Source organism: Pogona vitticeps, chromosome 1 (genome assembly GCF_051106095.1).
Source record: "Pogona vitticeps strain Pit_001003342236 chromosome 1, PviZW2.1, whole genome shotgun sequence".
Taxonomy (NCBI): domain Eukaryota; kingdom Metazoa; phylum Chordata; class Lepidosauria; order Squamata; family Agamidae; genus Pogona; species Pogona vitticeps.
The window spans coordinates 57,511,636-57,526,981 of NC_135783.1; the positions used below are offsets into that span (position 1 = coordinate 57,511,636).

A 15,346-nucleotide genomic window follows, 5' to 3' on the forward strand; every position below is an offset into this window, starting at 1 on the left:
CTTTTCCCTGGAGTAGCTACAGAATAGAAACTTGGCCAACAAATTCAAGAACCCATGAGGGAGAAAGGGAGAGGGAGAGTCAGTGCTCTTCACAGCACTTTGCATCACACTAAAGGGTTCAGAACCTGATGAAAATTTCTAGTACAAAAAGGTTCTAAATTCAGTATTCTAGTATAAAAATAAATACTTTAGAAGGTTACCTTTATTCTTCCCAACTCAAACTGGAAAACATTAGGGCTTGTAGCCTGTGCAAATACTGCAGGGAATAATTTAGTGCTTGGTTCAACCTAAATAACGAAGAGACAAAAATGTATCACCATTGAAGGTATTTATGAGCATGAAGTAAACATTCTTGAGGATGCAATTTGCAGGAGTTACTGTTTTTGCTTCATGAATACTTTAAAATATATTTTTTCAATCTTATGTTAGACAAATGTCAACCTAGTAACACTGCTACTACTACTACTACTACTACTACTACTACTACTACTACTACTACTACTACTACTAATAATAATAATAATAATAATAATAATAATAATAATAATAATAATAATAATAATAATAATAATAATAATAATAATAATAATACCTGATAATAGGTACTTAATTCTTTGCCATTAGCTGTGAAGGACAGGAGACCAGTTGCAGCATCAATCAAACAACCAATTTCTAATCCATTGTTATTTCGTCCTTGCCCTGGACTCATGCTCTCTCCTGCACATACCATATAGCAGTTGCTCCGTTTGATACTGTATTTCAAAAGATTGATAGTATGTGAGACATTATGGTGTGCTATGTCCTAAAAGCTAAGACCCAAAGCTCCACTGGGCTCTACTGTACATCTAGCCATCTAAATGTGTTATCTTAATCTTCTCCATGTTAAAAAAATCTATATATTAAATAGAAATTCCAACTGCATTACCAGAGTATTTCTAGCTTTACATAAGACTTCCTCAAGCATCCTGCATGCACAGATGTCCACATACATTGCAGCTTAGAGACATTTATTTCACTGTAGTCAGTGAATGCAATGTTTTACTTGTTTTGTTTTTATTCTGATAATGCTGCCTTGAGAACTCTAGTTATGGATCAGTTTATGAATACACAATTTTCAAAGAAACAGTCAGACTGTCTCAGCAGACTGGCAAAACAAAAATAAGCAAGAGGCAAAATATTGTAGCATTTTAAAGACTAACAGTTTTATTTCAGCATGAGTGTTCAGGCATCAAAGTCCACTTCCTTAAATACTTTATAAATTAGGTAAATCTTGATATTAAAATAAGTGTCATTAATTCCAGTTTATGACAATAGTACAATACTAAACTAACTTTCTCTGCAGTGCCTGCTGTGGCCTGATTTGGATGAATGTTCCATTCTTCATAAACTATGACTTAAGAAGTTTCCCCATACCCCTCCTCCTCCTTCTACATACCATTTAATTATTTATTTGGATATATATTAATTCAGAATTCCATAATAGAAGAGAACTGAGAAGCTCTAGATTAATGTCAATTAACAAGCAAAAATCCAGGGTTTTAAACTGACATAAAGTCAGAAAAAACTGAGTCAATATAAGCCAGAAATAAAGCAGCAAAACAAAACACACACAAATGGAAGAAAAGAGAAACAAGGAAAGGAGCATGTGACCCTGATACTCATTCAATAGTTCATAAACTGTGGTTTATGATGCTGGAAGCAATGTTCAAAACCAGGCACAACCTACAAATCAGAACAGTGATATATCCCATTAGTGTATTTTAACATCAGAAAGAACCAGTGTCTGTTATAAAACACTGAGCAGTTTTAGTTTCATATACAGATTTAATTAAAATGGCTATTCTGATGACATATGGCATTCACAAACAGCTATAACTTAAAGAATGTTCAAAATGCTTTATCTGCCACCAAAAATTCCATCATGTCCTAAAATTAAATTGCACATGTACTGCTGCAATGATGTGCTTTAGAACTAGGTAAGGTAATCTATCTTGTTATTTCTTTCTGTAAAAGTTTACTGTGGCTTGTGGTATTATTAGCAACTAACTACACATGCTCATAGTATGAATGACTCCAGTTCTGCACATGTCTGATATAATGATTATATCCGCTGGTGTGGATCTCTGTGCCAGCAGGGATTCTTTTCTTAATAATGATATTAACTTAAGAAACTTTTGAAAGAAAAGTTTCTGGTACCCTTTTAGACCAATCAGTTCAGCATTAGAGATTATTTACAAATGTGTGTGTGTGTGGGAGGGGATAAGTATGAATAACTGTAAGAATTATAAATATAAGGAGGTCACACACACACACACACACACACAAAGAAATTCAACACATCATCACACTTCATGCCACTGTGAGTCTCAGATGTCAATAAACAACATATGATTGGATTTTATTTTTGCCTACAACTTAAGTTTTGATTTTGGACTGGTTCTTTCTTTGCAACTTTTCATAGTTGCAAGACTTTTGAATTTTGATATGATTGTTAATTATTGTGCGGCTTCATTCCAGAGTTAATTATTTTTTGGGATAACCTCCAAGGAAAAATCTGACAAACACAGGGTCCTGATTTTTCTCTGGAACTTTATAAAGTTTGGTAGGGCTTTTAGGGAGAGTTCAAGTGTCAGCTTAACTGGTCTGACAGGATGCCCCAATCCCAGTTAAACTGACATCTGAACTCTCCCTAAAAGCCCTACCAAACTTTATTCCCAATCTTGGATCCCCAAATGCTCTTGAACTAAAACTCCCAGAAGCCATCAGTACTAGTTGTGCTGGCCAGGATTTCTGGAATTTGTAATCCAAGAACATCTGGGGGCCCACAGTTGGGAACCACTGCCCTAGAGAGGGCCTTTTTTGCCTCAAAAAAGATGGAACAGGAAACATTTTTTAGAAAAACTATTTCAAGTTATCCTAGCATCCAAGTTATGGAATACGTACAGCATAACTGACTGAGAGATGGGTGTGTCAGTCATGATTAGTAATAACATAAATTTCATGGTCCTTTCTGCACATCAGCATTACAACCCAGCCGATTAACTTTAGCGCTATGGGAACAGAAATGCGTATGTCGTACAGACAACTCTTCTGGTTCCTGATTTGCCTACAAGAAATCACACTTCTCTTGTGATTTAATAATGAGTTTGCAATGATTGAGCATTGGCATGTGATTGCTGTAGTCTGTTGTAAGCATTAATATGAAATCTTATGAGCAGACTGTACAATTCTGATGTCATATTCTTTATTGCTGTCTTTTTCTGATGATTTTGTTGATAAAGCTTTAATCAATTGAAAACTGACATAGGTTGGAATCTAAGCCTGTGTTATCAATCTGATGGGGCTGAGTAAAGAAACAAATAGAAGTATTTTCTGATGAGAAAATATGAAACTTGAGGAGTTGAGATGCAGAGCACTAGAGTAAATAATGTTTTTAAACCAATGTATTTCAATATTTTAATATCTCAGTATGAGACAGACGACTCATAATGTCAAGGTACACAGGCAAAACCTTGAACTTTATTAAATGTGACATCTTTCTAAATCTGTTAAATTATTTCACCAACATGATGTAAGCATTTAGTTTCACAAAACCAACCTCTCATGAACTTTCCCTTTTTCGTCTCCTAGGGTGACTGTAACAGTACGGACTTTGTCCAAATCAAAGTTTGTGTCATACTGATGGAAGTCGGATGTAATCCAGCCCACCCAGACATTAGCAGGCTCTTGGCCAGGAAAGATGCGCACAGAATAATAATACTGTAAAGAGATTTTAAATTTTATATTAAGTTTGTTATTAGTTTATTGTCATACATAATTATTATCCCACATAAAAAGAAAAGATTACTTATAATCAAAACTCTTTTTTTCTTCACTCTGCTGTTGCTTAATCTATCAGTCAGCACAAATTTTAAAATGTTCATTGTAAATTGTTTGAATTCTCTGGTTTTGGTGATGGAATAAATGAACACCAGCCGCTGCAGACCAGTAGTCGGTGAAGCAGCTCAAGCAGAAAAATTCTGTCCTCACTATAACTGTCTCTGGCCAACAATCCAACCACCATATTTTAAAACTATTGAAGTTCCCAAGAACTAGTCAATATATCCTAATACAGCCCATTACAGTACAGTGGGGTCTTGACTTGAGAACTTAATCCGTATTGGAAGGCGGTTCTCAAATCAAAAAGTCTGTAAGTCAAGTCTCCATTGACATACAGTGCATTGAAAACCAATTAATCCCGTAACAGGCCGTTTTTGTTCCATTTTGGTTTTTTTCTGGTCTGTAAGTCAAATCTCAGTCTGCAAGTCAAACCTAAATTTTGCGGCCAGAGAAGTCTGTAACTCAAAAAGTCTGTAAGTCAAGCCGTATGTAAGTCAAGGGTCCACTGTAATCCAAACAATACATAACAATGATACAAATTATTGTGGACTAATTAGACTTTCCCAGAATGACCCCAGCTGGCCCACTAGACTTAATAATAAAAATGCAGTCCTGGCCATCCAAAAAACTTGGGCAGGTAGGCTCAGGGCTGAATCCATGGATACACCCAAGTTGTGAACCTAAATTTTGTGGGGAACTATAATCCCACTTATTACATATTGCATCCCGATTCACTGACCTGTCTTTCAACTGACAATAAGGGAAATGACAGCCTTACAAAGGCCAACTGTTGCTCCTTAAAATCTCCATCATGACTCCTCATCTGATTTCTCCTTCTGCATGACTCAGGTGGCTTTGCACATGACGTGGAACCCTTGCATTCCAGGTCATGTGTAGAGCTCTCCAATTTGCACACAATAAGTAACTGTAGTGAGAATAATCAGTGGCTATCCGCTGCTGAGTGGATGTCACTTTCTGCATACTGGTGTAAGTGCCACAACAAGATTTGGCCATGATTTTAATGGTAACTATTAAGTAACCAACATAACATACAGTATTTTTTTTAAAAAAGAAAACATTGTGTTTCTAATGTGCCTGATCATTTAAAATTGTATGTGTATTATCAAGTCAAGAACATTTGACTGTCCTCTAAGAAGGCAAAAGCTACAAATATTAATACTAATTTGCCATACTGTGGATGTTTGCATTAAGAAATCATAATCATCTCGTTCATCTGCCAAGACATCTTCTGTGAGCCTTGCAGAGTGACTTGTGCTGTAGTCTGGCTTTGTCCTTCTCAGCATAAATCTGTAATATATCAAAATATAGAAGATGAGATAAACTAGCACTTCTGTGAACTTAATTAAATAGCCAATAAATATAAACAATTATATCCTTTTGATAAAAGCTGTTCATGGACATCAAACAAGGAACTGAAATATATTTTAAAGATAAAGAAGCAGCAAAGATATGGAAACTTAGCTGTGTTCCAGTTAAGCTATATATTCTTCATAAAGACCCAAGATAATATACACTATTCCATTATGAATCTTTTATCAGAATATTTAAGTATTCAAGTCATTGGAGAAAAATGTTTGTACTTTGAATTAGGGATGTAAATCCATGCTTATTCTATTTTCACAAGCAAAAAAACAAAAAAATTAGAAGCTTCCTCTTTGTTCGATAAATGTTTTTGTGCCTGTTCCAAAATTCACCTTAAAAAAAAGTTTACATGCATATCCTTAAATATTTCACAGAAAACCTAACATGCTACACAAGATGGAATGTTCTATACATCTGTTCCAGTCTGCCTATTGATGGGACACACTTGAATCTGTGTGAATTAAGAATCTTGGAACTTCCAGAAGTCCTATTCTGAATTTTTTTTTCAAAAGGAAGAGGAAAGTAAATGTGCATGAAGGTCCCATGCCCACATATCCTGCACGTGCACACTCCACTTTCAAATATGGCATATTGAGAGTTAACCTGCCCAGTGAAAATTCAAAGACAGATTCTAAGCTTAATCATTTTGTTACTAGAAGGCACTCTTAGAGGGTTTTACCCTCAAATATGACATATAAAAACTTTTTATTACATTTAGCATGCATCGTGATTTGAGGGAAGAGACTTTAGCCTATACACCTGAAGATCTGAGCAGGGCTCAAGAACTATCACACCCAAAACAAAATGTTACCCATTTTTCAGTGATGGGCAATGTGGCTCACCAATGTTTATGGATTGTAAGTCTCTCAGCAGAGCCAAAGGTCAAAGATCATGGGAACTGCAGACCAGTGACATTTGGAGGGCAGCACTTTCCTCACTCGTGCTCCTTGTGAACTTCTATCTATTCCTAGCTCTTTTAGCCTACTATATATGTTAGCTATATATTCTGCTATACCATTTTAATATGATATTTTGTTTTACTGAATTTGCAATTCTGTATTTATGTTTTGCATGCCATCTTTGGAATATTGAATGGCTGGTTATGCATTTTAAAGCAGTAAAGCTTTAAAGCTGTTGAACCAGGACTTGTTTTCTTAACCACTGCACAGTTTATGAATCTTGTACTATCTAATATTGTAAGGACAACATATATATTTTTGCTGCTTTTAACCTGACAAAGCAGTTGCCTTTTATGTGGAACTCTTTATTTCTATCTGTTTTATGAATGACACAACTAGTACATTCGTCCATAGCTTAATATAAAATTGATAGGAGAGACCAAAATACTATTGTAGAAAAAGTATGCACACATGACCAATCATAAATATGTTTTTTGTTCCCCAAAGCTGGACACTGTTCATCTGCACAATCAGAGTGGACTAGGAGTGTAATGAAGGTTATGCACCACTTATTCACCACTTTGATGGCTTTAATGTGGCTACGTAAGTCATCAGCCTCATGTTATTTAAATATTTTGCTTTTTACTGCTCAAGGGTTTTCCATCAGCTTCAAAGGGGAAAGTAAAGGAGTAAGCCAAGAGAATTCTGGCCAAAGGATCCTTAAAATCGGATGCTCTTGCCATAGCTACTTGGTTACATAGCTTTCATATGCAAATTCAGTCACACTGTGAGAAAGAACAGTATATATTCTTGTGCACTTGAATACTCATAGTATTATTAAAATATTCCAATGAGATTAAGTCACTTGACCTTTGCTTGAGGCGTGAAGGTTTCTCTTGTGTATAATCTTTATGGTTATTGAACTCTGCCTTTACTGCTTCTTTTTCTACACGATCTGGTACAAGATGACCATGGGCAGTCTTCATAAGGACTTCAAAGTCAGAATCTGCATCAAAATCATCCATTTCACTCTTTGTGCTAAAAAGACTGGAACTTGGCACTCCTCCTCCAGGCATTTTTGAGAAGACTTCTGCACACTCTATTGGCATGCTGAGACGATAAAACATGGTGTCTGTTTTGCTATTTTGTGATCCAAAGGACTTCTGTGTGACCTTCAAGCATGGGGAACTGTCTGTTGTTCCATCTATTCTTGTAACCTATCAAATGCAAAAACTAAAATGTAAAATTAATGAAAACATGTAAAGTTAAATGCCAATTTTGTGGAGATATATATATATTTATATAGGTTTAATAGCATGTAAATGAAAGTTAGAACATTAGTATTTCATTGATATATTTTATAACCTATTAACAAGGTAAAATTACCTCATTAAAGTCTGAAAAATACAGCTTTAGATTTAACATTCCCATGCTTGTGAAAATTACTTTATCAATTTAATACTGGGATAACAAATCATTTACATGTAAAGTTTTAGTTTGGAAAGAGAGGTATTTGACCATAACTATAATATACATGTCTTATTATATTATAGATTATTCAGAATAGAACTAGATATCATGCACTTTTTCTTATAGATCAGGATCTCTTGAGGGTTAGGAATACACAGACAGACAGACACGTGATATGTGCTGTGAAGTGGACAACCTATGGGCTTTACAAAGTACTCAGAAGTGATTTAGCAGATTCTCCTTCTGTGCAGCTTGCATAGAGTGACACAGACATGGAACCCCAGCAGCCACATATGTGCTGGAAGCTCTCAGTTGATCCCTCTACAAAGAAGCACAGTGGGAATTCAAGCTCACAGAACCAGCTTTAAAGTCTGGTGCTTCAACCCACAGAGGCATACCAACTTTACTATATATTTACAGTAGGACTGCTGTATCCATGGAATATCAGTGGTTTCACTTATCCACAGTTTCCCAAAACCCTATATAAAATATACCTTGTGACCTTTGTCCTGCCCCTTGTATGTTGTATATAAGTGTTCCCTCATATCTGTTGTTTCAGGCATCCATGGTAAATCATGGAACTAATATGCAGTAGTCATAGGAATTCTACTGTTATAACCCTCTAGTGCTGTACAGTCTCTATACCCAAACAGATCCATAAAGTATATAAATATTTTCAAAGAAATCATTGATACGTCATATGCTGTGTTTCAACAGATAGAAACTTTTTTCAGCCCAAGAGCCAAGTTCAGTTTCAGAGATGTAAATGTGGGTTACATTCCAGTGACAGAACAAAGGCAGAAGAGTGTGACTATCTCAGTTTAGCTGAAAAATAGCACTACATTTTAGCTAAGAAGTCTTATCACAAGTAAAGAAACCTCAGTACAATGACATAATGGAGAGAGGGCCATAGCTATATGGGGTACTGCAGAAAATCAGACTAGATCTCCAAGAGGGCTGGTGTGCTCAGAATCCTCAACTGGGCATGACAGTTGGAAGGAGATGGCAACACAGACAATTTATTTAGGAGTAGACAGGAGTCTCATTCTCTAAAATGACAATTTGTGAAGATGTTCCCTGGCGAATCCAACTACACAACCATATAATCCTATGCCATATTACTCAGAAATAAATCCCTTCAAACTAAGTGGGTATTGTCCACAGGTAAATGGGTGGGCGACTGCAACATAAGTCAATTTTAGATGCATTCTCCAAAAATAAACTGAAGTTGTGTCAAACCTCAATATGTTCATGATTTGATGGTACTGGAAGAAATTGAGGTAGTCGTTTGCTCAACCATATGGTAATGTCCCGATCTGTATTCACTGCAAACGGTTCATAGCCTTCTTGTAAGCCACAAATAGTGAAATATTTCAGGGTGCTAACATCTCTGCCAAAGTTCATTCTGCCCACTTGTGATAATCCCAGGCTACACGCAGGTATAAATCCTGCAAAAAAGATATATGGATTCCATGAATCATATACACATATTTGCCATTTCATCTGATTTATGTTCTCAATTTATAATCCATGCCATTCAAACTAAGCAATAGTTACAAAAAGAAGGTTATTTTTATTCTTTCTACAAGGCATACGGACTATGTAGTTTTTGGCCCTGAGGGCTGTATGTGAAAGTAGTCTTGGGATGAGCACAGCCACATACAGCACAACCATCTTCCATATTTGGAGGGAGCATAGAACATTCTCTCCACTCCTTCCTCCAGTAAGGAAAGAACAAGGATGTAAAAAGGATGTAAAACTGGCAGAGGGCATCATTTGGTAGGAAAGTGGCAATCAAGGGACAACCTGAACTTAAAGCTTTGGAAGTCACATAGACCTTGCTGTACAGGTTGCACACTATGCCTGTAAAATGCTATTTCTGGACCTGGAAACTGAAATCCTATTACACAGTTCCACAAATGGTACAATGTTTGGAAGCAAACTGCTGTAAGTCAAGAAATTTCCATAGACATTATCTATGGCATACTGAGTCACACAACTCAGTGTGCAACAAATAATGTTTACAGAGATTTTGTCAATTCATTTCTAAAACTTGTGCTGTTCGAATAACTACACGAAAGGATTTCAACCAGTGAATGCTCAAAAATTGAATTAATCATGAATTACACCAATGACATCAGTAACAATTAACATACAAACCAAAAACAATTAATAAGAAACCAAACAATTAACAAACATTTGGGAACATACTAGGACATTTTTTTTCCAAATCTGAGTGAAAACATAGGCCAGACCCTATGGTGTTCTTCTGGAATACGTGAAATTGTGCAAATCATGGTGGCAAACTGCTACTGAGCAAAAAGATAATGTTATGTTACTGGTCACATATCAGTCACATGACCAAGCAGACAGAAAGCACTTTTTAAATTAGCTAGTATTTGGCACCACAACTTACAAGAATCTTGGCCACTGTAAAAATGCTAATATTAAGAGGATCAACTTCCTATGCTTCACATTCAAACAATATTAGGTTGAAGTAGAGATGGGGACAAAGTGCCAAAATGGCACTTTGCTTTGAACCATGAATAGCCCCCCACCCATGACCCGAGGAACAACAAATCAATTTGTCATTCGTTGGGTCTTTTTTTAACTTTCCCTCAAGAGGAGGAAAAGCAGGGATCAAAGCAATCTCGCAGCAGCTGGGGGATCCCTTTGATCCCTTCCTTCCTCTTTTATACTGCACAGGCATAGGAAGAGGAGGAAAGGGGAACCAAGCCATCCCCCAGCCCCAGGGGTGGGATTCCCTCCGGGTAGGCAAGCCGCCCAAAGGGAAAATCCTTCTCTGCTTATGGCCCTGAGGAACAGCTAATGCATGGAAGCATAATCTGATAGGAATGAAGGGATGAATATAAAAGGATTATATTTCTTGTTTTATATTTTTTGGGGTCTCTGGAACCCAAGAATACGAAACAATGAATATCTGACGAATCAGGGATATTTAATGAATATCCTGATTTGTTTTTATCTTCATCCCCAGGTCTAGTTTGAACTCGTTGACATCTCCAGTTTACAGTAATGTCATGTAGCAGTAGATGCGAAATTTTTTCCTGAGGAGTTACTACCATTTGGATAACAAGTTATTTCAACAAGTTAGTCTGATTTGGTACATGCCATCTTTCTATTCTCACAATTCTTTGAAAGCCTTTGTACAATTACAGTAACCACTGTTTACCTTCTGAAGCAAGAGATATCTAAGATCAATTCACCCAGGACAGCAGAGTGTGTCCAAAAAATGTGGACAATAAGTATCACATAACTACACAGGAGATGCTGAACACAGTAATGGTGGAAGAAGGATCATTGAAGCAGATCCTCTGATAAAATGGTGACAGCTAAAAGAAAATATGAATCTCTTAGGAATCCAACCTTAACTTAGCAGCAAGGTTTTGTTTTGATATATGAATGGCTATTTGATGAGTGTTTCTTCTTGATACTTCTTTCTGCAGATATTGCTGATCTCTGAATGAGGACAGAGATTGCTTCTTTTCCCTCACCTCATTTATTGTATTCTGAGAAAGATTTACTTGGGTGTCTATGGATTAGTGATGGGGACAAAGCACCAAAATGATGAATTACACACACACACACCCAGTGACCTGACGAACAATGAATCAATTTGTCGCTTCATCGGGTCATTTTTTAAAAGACAGCCCATGGGGCTATCTTTAAAAAAAAAAAAAAAGCCCTGGCTCAGAGTGATCAATGCAATTCCCCAGCCTGGCTGCCTTTGCAAGCAGGACCCAAACCATCCCGCAGCCCCGCAGCCTTTGCAAAGGTAGACTGGCAGGGGAATCTCTTTGATCCCTTTCTTCCCCTTCCTATCCCCCTGTGGTGGGATTGGAAGAGGAGGAAAGTGTGACCAAAGCCACCCCACAGCCCTTGCAAAGGGAGGCAGGCTGGGGGGTCACTTTGATCCTTTTGCCCCTCTTCCTATGCCCTGCAGGAGGAAAGACGATCCAAGCCATCCCCCAGCCCTGGGAATGGGATTCCCTTCAGACAGGCTTTAGCAAGTCACCCAAAATCTCTCTCTGCTTATGCCCCCAAGAAACAGTGGATCCACGGGGGCATAAGCAGATAGGGAATGAAGTGACAAATATAAAAGGGTTATATCTGTTGCTTCATATTTGTCAGGGTCTCTGGACCCTAAGAGTATGAAGCAATGAATATCTGATGAGTCAGGGATATGCATTCAATATCCTGATTCATTTTTATATTTGTCCCCATGTCTACTATAGATTGCTCTACAGAAAACTGCTTCACTTTTAAGGCACGAGGGAAATCACAATAATTCAGTAGATAGAGCTATCTGAGGCATGGAGAGAATCATGTTGTACATATCTATCATGTTGGTGTTAAATATGAAGAGCCTCTCAGAAAAATAGGTGGCAATGTTCATTCTGTGCTAATGTGGTTCAGTACCCAGGGCTTCACACTGACATTTAAAAGGGAAGCATTGATAATCATAGGCCTGAATGGAGGACTACCCATTTCCATTTGTCCCACATTCAGTTTATTCTTACTTTCAGGTTCTTTTTAGAATGAGTATGAAGAAAGTTGCAAATTTTGAGAAATGCTTTAAAGAATGAACTGAAATTAAATTCCTAGCCTCATCTTATTACTGCCCATCCCAAGATTGCTGACACTTTAGCCAAAACCTGTAGATGACGTCCCTCAGTAGTTTCATGTAAATGTTAAAAATATGGATAAGAAGGCTATACTTTGACTCCTCCAAGGCCAATGATGATGGCATGGAAGAACTCTCCAGCATGACTTCCCAGGTACATCCTTCCAGAAAGGACTGGAGTTGTTAACAATACATCTCCAGTGTCCTGTACAGGCAACCCAGAAATATTTCATGGTATCAAATGGTTCTGAGAGTGGAGCAAATGAATGACAGCATTCTTCCTTTCCTTCTTTAGCATAAGTAATTAGCAAGGGTGTCTAAGGTTCTTTGCTTCCTAAAAGCAGATTGGAAACCAAGACTAGTCCTACTGGGCAACTTTTAAGTTATCTGATTTGCTGTAGATGTACTCAGATGCATACTGCCATGAATAATAATGTTACATAATATAGATGGCAAACGTTCTCCTGTAACAGTAAGAAAAGGCTCTCACAAAAAACTGATTAAGAACTTACCATCACCAACCTCAAAGTCCTTGAATGCAAGCTCAGAGCCTGAGTCATCAAGAAGGATTTCACCATTTAGAGTGAACATCATGGTCCGCTCATTTAAATCCACCATACACCCCACAATATCCCCTGCCAGCCAAGAACGACCAAAATGCTCATTTCCTTGGTGCCACCGTTGGGTCTTGATAATAAAAGATTTAATACAAAATGAAAAATTATTAAGAACTCTATGCCTTCAGCACAGAAGTCATATTCAGCATACAGTCCATATTGATAGTACAATTAATTCTGTCATTTTACATTCTGAAACAATGTCAATATGCCTTTGCAAGTAGATGTAAACTACAAATCTTTCCACTAGATTATGATCATGTTAGAACTGCAAGGCTAGAACGGACTCTGAATCATCAAGTCCAGCCTCTGTCAAGGAGGCACAATGGAGAATTGATATCCCAACATGTGGCTTCTCAACCAGAGACCTAAACCACTGAGCTATCCAGCAGTTAATAAGAAGAAAAAGAATGCAGTAAATATAGTTAATTTCAATATCTTTGCATATGATTCATAGCATGTTATATCATTATCTCCAAAATTCAGAAAATCTTTTCAAAAGCGTTTGCCAAACTGTGATTTATTTACATTCAAGACTGTTGTATGTTTAGATAAATTTTATAGTGTTTTGCTTCCCTTTGGTATTCAGCACCATTGGGAAAAATTAATGATGCAAAGAGAAATGATTACAGTTAATTAAATTGTCTGTAAAGACAGGTTACTTACCTGTAACTCCAAAGGCAAAAATAGGCGATAGCTTTATAGACCACTAAAAAAATCATCACACAATAAACACACTTTCGTAGATTACACACCACTTAATCAGGATTGTACCAGTATGAAGTACTTAAAATCCCAAACTTAAAGTTCAAAAGTACATGGCAAGATTTTTTTTTTTTTTTTTTTTTTTTTGGCCAGGAAAGTTACTTTTAGATGTTAAGTCCAGTTGTTCTCAGCAATTTGCCAGTCTTTTCTCTTTTGGATGGAGATGAGGAGTCTAGTTGCTTCTTTATGGTTGCAATTTAGGGAGCCAGTTCTACAAACAAATAAGCACAGGAATGTGTGTACACACATCTCCCCATTTGGCCTTTGTTGGAAACAGATACATTTCTGATTGCAGGGGCAAGAATGATACAGAAAACATGAGTCCTCCACCTAAGACTTGGGGTGATAATTTAGTAATTGCCAAGAATGACTGGACTTAACATCTAAGAGCAACTTTCCTGGCATTTTTTAAAGCAACAAATGTTTCTCCCCAACCCTAATTCCTACATCAAATTAAGATTCCCTTCTCAGGAGAAACTCAGAAGTAGATTTGTAATTGTACATAGTCATCATCTCAGTCTAGAGTGAATAGAGTCATGTAGTGTTTTGACTGCACTCCCAGAACCAGCATTTTGCATCTAGCAAAATCCCATGAATAACTCTTTTGCCCTATGACCAGGTTCTGATTGGTTCTGGCAAGGTTCCAGCAAAAAGCAAAGAAGATCACCCAAGGCCCTCCACAATTTAGAAAAATCTAAGCATACCTTGAATCCATCATACACAAATGCTTGTTCATCTGATCCAAGCTCTTGATCTGGTTGGCAACCTGGCCTGGTCCAGCCAACTCTCATGTCTCCTGCAGTCACTGCTTCAAACTCAAAGTACCACTTTCCTGTCTTCACTGCATATGTCTTTTCAGTGCGGAAGATCCTAAACCTTTCCATCATATCACAAAACACATCTGGTCTTGCAGCTGCAAATTTTAAAATAAAATATTCATTTTAGAGCATGATTACACTATGAAAATCAATTGGTAGCTGGATCAGGGTTTTTGAAATCATATAGTTGCATGGTATTTGGACTGGTGTGTGCATCCTCTTGGGAAAACATTTAATCCAATTTTAAGCTGTGTTGTATATCGCTTGAGGGGGTGACATTGTTTTTGCGTTTAAAATTGTTGCTTTGTCCTGTGCCTGGTTGCCCTCAAGCTGGCCACTCGCCCCTGCTGCTGTGGTGAGAGAGAGGGAAAGGGAGGCTCTGCTGGCAAAGCTGCTTGTCCCTTTAGAAAGCTTGGCTGCTTCTTTCCCTTTAAGAATGCTCCAACTGGAGTCATAGAGAATTTAGGAAAGGAGGCACAGAAAAACATAATGTTGCTAAGGTCTGGAAGGAGAAAGAAGTCAGTGCACGGCTCCTGAAAATATTCTTGCTCTTTTTGACTCCAAAGAACACAAACCCAGGATACACTATGGATGTTTACAAAGAGGCAAGGAGGGGCCCTTCTGAGACTTGATCTGCCCCAAACCATTGTCTCATATCATATGTGCCATCTGTACCCATACACTACATCACAGAAAGCATGGGTGCATTGTTTTGCAGTGGTGCAGACACACTAATCTAAGGCATGGATCCACATTATTTTTATGTAGGATCATCCCAAAGCCACTGTCCAATCTGTGGGCAGAGATGGTGCCTATGATTGGGGCTGATCCTACACAAAGATCATGTGGATCGACAAGGATATGTGCCTC

The 15,346-nt window shown here is 37.5% G+C and overlaps 1 protein-coding gene across 2 annotated transcripts in view; it reads right to left on the reverse strand.

The window, feature by feature from the left end:
• Window positions 1–15,346, reverse strand: part of RYR2 (ryanodine receptor 2) — a 390,793-nt gene that overhangs the window by 158,868 nt on the left and 216,579 nt on the right. For both annotated transcript variants that reach the window (XM_078383124.1, XM_078383125.1), the window contains exons 29-36: window positions 14,363–14,571; window positions 12,789–12,963; window positions 8,871–9,079; window positions 7,032–7,378; window positions 5,073–5,187; window positions 3,599–3,759; window positions 593–752; window positions 201–287 (exon numbers count right to left, since the gene is read on the reverse strand). In XM_078383124.1, the coding sequence (XP_078239250.1) occupies window positions 201–287; window positions 593–752; window positions 3,599–3,759; window positions 5,073–5,187; window positions 7,032–7,378; window positions 8,871–9,079; window positions 12,789–12,963; window positions 14,363–14,571 (1,463 nt within the window). The remainder of the gene's footprint in view (window positions 1–200; window positions 288–592; window positions 753–3,598; window positions 3,760–5,072; window positions 5,188–7,031; window positions 7,379–8,870; window positions 9,080–12,788; window positions 12,964–14,362; window positions 14,572–15,346) is intronic.